Below are 6,000 nucleotides of genomic sequence, written 5' to 3'. Positions count from 1 at the left end.
GAAGAACAAGAAGAAGAAGAACAGCAACAACAACAACAAAATGCAGACACATAGAAGAAGAACAAGAACGACAAAAGAAGATGATGAAGAAGAACAACAACAAGAAGAAAAAGAACAAGCAGAAGAAGAACCATGTCACTGTGTGTGTTTGTTTCCTAAATATCTACATCAAATATCTAAAACTCAGTTAATTTTACAGATCTTGAGCTACAATTTGATGTGGTGGTTGAGAGTCACTCATAACACACACTCTGAGTGCTAACAGATAGAGTGTGATATTATTTTTTTAATTTGACCAAAACCGCTACATTAGCTATGTTACATGCACAAAATTCTTTGATCGGATTGAAATGTTTTCGGATTAAATAATCCAAATGTATTGTTTACATGGGCACAATCCATTCACGATGCACTTTTACATGCAGCGGGGCTTTTATCCTGAACAGAAGTACTGACATGTGCAGAGTGGTAAACTCTCCTTAAAAAAAGCACAGAAGAAGTAGTTCTACTTCCGGGATGAACGCAAACAAACCTTAGCGCCCAAAATGGACCCGCGACAGGTTTTAATGACGGTGGAGACGTTACTGCACTCCCCGACTGAGCTACAAGTAATACAGATCATTTTGAGCTCTTTCAAAGTTTCTAGTAGAAATGTTGTCAATCACCGAGCAGTTTTACTTCCCTGACATATTAGCAATAGCCAGGCGGAGATACGTGACGTTGACAGGTCGCACATGGGCAGTCAGGTCAGTTTTCCACAATCGGAAAAAAAAATATCAGATTAAGTGTTTACATGCACACCATTTGGATTATGAATCGGCATAAACCACCCCTCTCATTGAGATTACAAATTCATTCGGATCAAGCTGAATCAGCTCAGAATAATCCGCATGACGCATTTTTATTCCAAATTGCCATTGCAGAAAATAAATAAGACTTCCCACTGATGAAAGCTAAACAGAAACTTTGTATTGTGAATATTAGTTATCTGCTCACATGTCAAACACAAAGCATACTGTTCTGAATCAGACACTTCTTATGTTTTGGTCAAAGTAACGGTGATGACTGCAGCAGTGGTGTGAGTCTGTGCGGCACCTTGCTGTCGTAGTCGGAGGTGTTGACGCAGGCTCGGAGGATGTGCAGCAGCGAGTCGATCAGACCCTCGCAGCAGCGCAGCTGACTCCTCGCCTCCTCCCCTGCTGAGCTCAGGTTCCTCAAACACAAACACACACATTCAGATGGAGGTGCAGTGAGCGGATTCCCCCACAGGGTGGCTCAAAAACCTGCCCAGATACAGTAAAAACAGGGGGAGCTCCTTCTCCAATAGGAGCCGAGAAGTCCCACAATGGATTTCTATACCATTAGCCTGCAGCTTTGACATCCGTGTGAGTGAAGGGAAATGCTCGAGGCTTTTGTGCATCTAATGTTGATGATGTTTTCCCCTCCATACAGTCTGATTCTCCTTCTGCTGTATAGTTATAGAATATCCTAATAAATTCATTGACTCTGTCTAATGAGCAGCTTTTCCACCATTAATCCAAATGTTAAAGCACCCAGATAATTATAAAAAAAAAAAAAAACATGAATTCAAGGCTTCAGGTCTGAGACACTCAGTTTTATAGAATACTTCACCTCGGCAAAAAATTAAAAACAACAATCTGACAGATTTACCCTCAATAATGTCTGATCATGAGCCAAAGCGCAATAGCAATGAGTCACTGAGGGACTTAAAGAGTGAATGTAGTTTTCAAGATGAGTGTTTTTCTGGAATGGAATTGAAAAGGGAATAAAAAAATAATAAATTACCCTTTATTTATACAGGTAGTCTCATTGAGCCACGAGAACTCATTTTCAAGAGAGACCTGTTTAGGGAGCAGATGGGGGTTAGGAACCTTGCTCATGGGCCCAGGGTGGGGCGAATGAGGGTGGGGGCAAGTGTGGGTGCTTCACCTACCCCGCCTACATTTTTGATGTTGTCAGTACCGGGGCGTGAACTGGCGATCTTCCGATCGCAGGCCCACCTTCTCTAACCTCTGCGCCACCACTCCCCCCAAGAATGCGAGTAAACATTAATGTTTTTGGTGGAAGATATTCAAGTGGGGACGAGTTGTAGAAAACAGATGTTGTTTATTTTTCTTTTTGCTTCTTTGAGGCAGCGCGAAGTGGAGGGAGCAGTTTTATCCACCAGCAGGTGCAAAGGCAGAGCCAACAGGTGGCCAATGGTGGCCTTGACCACCATAGATTACTGTAATTTTAGGACTATAAGACGCTACTTTTTTCCCACAGGCTTTGAAAACTGCGGCTTATACAATGCTGCGGCTAATTGTTTGTTTGTTTGTTTTGATGTGCTAATGAGCTTCATGCCACCAAAACATTTAGCGTTGACACCATCAGGTGCTCACATAGCTGCCCAATACACGTCTCTCTTGGGGCTGGGTCCTCGTGACTCAGTGAAACTATCTGTATGAATAAAGGTTTACAAAAATTGGTAACACTTTACAACAAGGTACACAGAATTTGATTAACTATTAGGGAACGCCTCAGGAACGAATCAGGAACAAATCAGGAGGTAATAGGTAGTTAACCAGTACTTACTGGGCAACACACTGCCCAGCCTTATTGGGAACTACTGGTTAGTTACCTGTGAAATGAAGAAGAACTAATCAGGAACTAATGGGTAGTTAACATGGAAACCAAAGAGAAATGAATCAGGAGCTGATGAGTAGTTAACCAGTATTTACTGGGGAACACAGAGCCAAGCCTTATTAAGGGACTACTTGTTACTTACCTTGTAAATGAAGAGGAACTAATCAAGAACAAATGGGTAGTTGTTTGTCTAAAGAGGAACGAATCAGGAGCTGAAGGGTAATAAAATCAGTAATGACTAGGAAACAGGTTTATGACAACTATGGGCTGTGACCTCACTGGTGCAGGGTTTATTCAGAACCATCATGGAGAATTTCTCCTCTGTTTCTGTGGTAACAAACCAGTAGTCCCCTAATAAGGCTTGGTTGTGTGTTCCTCAGTAAGTACTGGTTAACTACCCACTAGCTCTTGATTAGTTCCTCTTTATTTACAAGGTAACTAACCAGTAGTCCCCCAATAAGGCTTGGCCACGTGTTCCCCAGTAAGTACTGGTTAACTACACATTAGTTCTTGATTAGTTCCTCTTCATTTACAAGGTAACTAACCACTAGCCCCCCAATAAGGCTTGGCTGTGTGCTCCCCAGTAAGTACTGGTTAACTACCCATTAACTCCTGATTTCTTCCTTAGGCGTTCCCTAGTAGTTAAGCAAATTTTGTGTGTTTTATTGTAAAGTGCTACCAAAAATCTGACCAATGATATTATCGAACAGATCAAAGTGGACCAATGACACAGGAAGAGGAGGGTAATAAAACGGGAAGGGGAGGAGTGAACAACAAAGTTTATGCAGCCACTCGAAATAAGTGTGAATCATGCATTTAAAATGGCACCCCGAGCTTGGTGGGATGCAGGCAGGCTGATGTGTGATGAAGGATAGCACAAGCTTGAGCAGGAGAAAGATGAAGATAGTAACCAATCACTTCCTGGTAGGCTACTGTAAATACAGTACAATTCGTTTTTAACCAGCCATGTCACAGGCACTGTTCAGAAAAAAACATTTACTGTACGTATTTGTGTGTTGCCAGTACATATTTAATTAAAAGATTTTTTAAATCATTCTGTGTAAATATCTCATGTTACAACGTGGACACCTGTGGCTTATAGACAAGCCCAGCCTATATATGTGCAAAATTATTATAAATTTTTTATTTAGTGGGCGTGGCTTATATTTGGGTGCACTCAATAGTCCGAAAATTACGGTAATCTTCACCAACTCCAATCATTAGAGGAAACTATGCTTTTAAGCAAACAAGAAAGCATGAAAGCAAGAAAGCAACCTTAAATGATCTGGGTAGTCGATTTACTATCTATCTATCTATAACTATATACACTGTATATGGCGGTGGCCATCTTGGATTGTGACATGGCAACCCAATTTGTAATAGGACACTCGCTTATGCTTGCCACACACTAACTAGGAATTTGTCCCATTGCCTATTTTTGTAAAATGGAAGTTGGTATCTCACTTATTTTTTAACTTATTGCACTCACAATATTAACGAAAGGACGGACAGACAGCATTTCCAATTCCTTTCCAATTCTTCCTTTTTGGACAGATTTGGAGCAGCACTACAAAATTGGCAAAGCATCTTAAAGACTGATGGAAATTTAAAAAAAAAAGGTCAGTAAAACTCCCAGATCAAAACAGCAAATATATTAAACCATTTAGAGGATGTACAACCCTGGTCCTTGGGGAGCACTATCCTGCATGTTTTAGTTGTTTCCCTGCTCCAACACACCTGATTCAGTGATTTAATTACTTCCTGAAGTTCTACAGAAGCTTGATGACCATCCATTCATTCACCTCTGGTGTGTCATAGCAGGGAAACTACAACATGCAGGATGGTGTTCCTCAAGGACCACATTTAGGAGCCACTGCATTTATGTAACTTTGATAGCCATACTGTACCTACTCTAATACAGAAGCTAATGGCTTTGGCCAATAAAAAATGCTGTCAGTGTTTAGAAGTAAAGTATTCATTTTAGTATGATTAAATTAATTTAACTTCATTTTATCTACAGGACTTATGACTTGCCTTCTGCTTGCTGGTCTTGACGATATTGCCTTAGTGTAAGACCAACCAAAGATCCATCACACTGTGTGCAAATCAGCAGGCTTTAAGAACCCTGAGGGGTTAAACAGTTGGATTTGGGGCTCACCTCAGGCAGCCGGTGGTGTTGCGCAGCAGCAAAGAGGACTGGAACTTGACCTTGTGCTCATCGTGTTGAGACACGCTGCTCCAGCCTGAGTGGGGGATCACGACTGTGTTGGTCAGAGTGGACAGAGCGTCACGGATGATGGTCATCTTCACTGCATCACACGAGGACAGGTTCCACAGAACGCCTGGTAGTTCAGAGAGCAAAAGAAGTTCACAGCACAAAGTGGGGTTTCAACTACATCTTTGAGTTTTGTGTCACTTTGTTCGACAATTATTTTCTCTGTCCACCGGTTAGGGAGGTGGAAGTGGCATCATCCATAACCAGAATGTGGTCCTAAATATCCTCGGTTTTGTGGCTCAATTCATTTTTCTCCTCTATAATTGAACAAAGTAGCTCATTTCATTATAAAACACTCTGTAAATACGCACAAACGTTACTGGAAATTCAACCTTCTAATGATGAATGAAAATATGAGCTTCACTGAGACAGGAAACCCTGCAGCCACATAAAGCAGCAGCTCCACAATCATCAAAACCCTGTGTAGGGTTTTAAAAATAGAAGCTTTTTGAAGCATCTCATCACGAGGACTCTCCTCCGTGCTCTGAGAGTCTGGGAGCTTCATAGCCGCCGGTGTTGTAGAATACGCGTGGTGCGGCGGCGGAACTGTCGGCTCCATCCTGTTTCCAAAGCACAATATCTGAGCATCTGTCCTGACGACTGTGCTGAGATCCGCTCTGTCAACAGTGTGCACTGAGTGTTTAAGCCTCTGCCATTCTCACCTCCCACAGAACAGCCGACATACACAGATTAATACGCTGCCAGCCAGCCAGTCAGACGGCAGCTGAAGCACTGCCAGAACGCTGGCCAGCTGGCCAACAGACCTCGCTAGAAGCCGAACGCCCACACGCAACACAGTGGGATTTACCATGTCACGTTTGTCATTTGGAGACAGACTCTTGTCATTTTTATGCTTTTTCCCAGCAGAATGCATGCTGAAATAAAAAATGACAGATCTGAGACTACAAATGTCCATCTTAATTGTGTGTCATCAGCATAACAATGACAATTTATCCCATGCCGTCTAATAACATTACCTAATGGAAGCATACACAAGGTAAAGAGTAATGGTCCAAGCACTGAACCCTGAGGAACTCCATGACTAACTTTGGCGTATGAAGAACATTTGTTATTTACAT

General features: G+C 42.0%; 1 protein-coding gene across 1 annotated transcript in view; it reads right to left on the bottom strand.

Annotated features, from left to right (window-relative positions):
* Window positions 1-6,000, bottom strand: part of LOC119429085 (plakophilin-4) — a 50,704-nt gene that overhangs the window by 21,367 nt on the left and 23,337 nt on the right. The window contains exons 7-8 of the mRNA XM_037696803.1: window positions 4,805-4,988; window positions 1,096-1,213 (exon numbers count right to left, since the gene is read on the bottom strand). Of these exons, the coding sequence (XP_037552731.1) occupies window positions 1,096-1,213; window positions 4,805-4,988 (302 nt within the window). The remainder of the gene's footprint in view (window positions 1-1,095; window positions 1,214-4,804; window positions 4,989-6,000) is intronic.

Source organism: Nematolebias whitei, chromosome 23 (genome assembly GCF_014905685.2).
Source record: "Nematolebias whitei isolate Nwh7 chromosome 23, NemWhi1, whole genome shotgun sequence".
NCBI lineage: Eukaryota > Metazoa > Chordata > Actinopteri > Cyprinodontiformes > Rivulidae > Nematolebias > Nematolebias whitei.
Note: the sequence above shows the minus strand (reverse complement) of the source record. Positions and strands in the feature narration are given on the sequence as shown.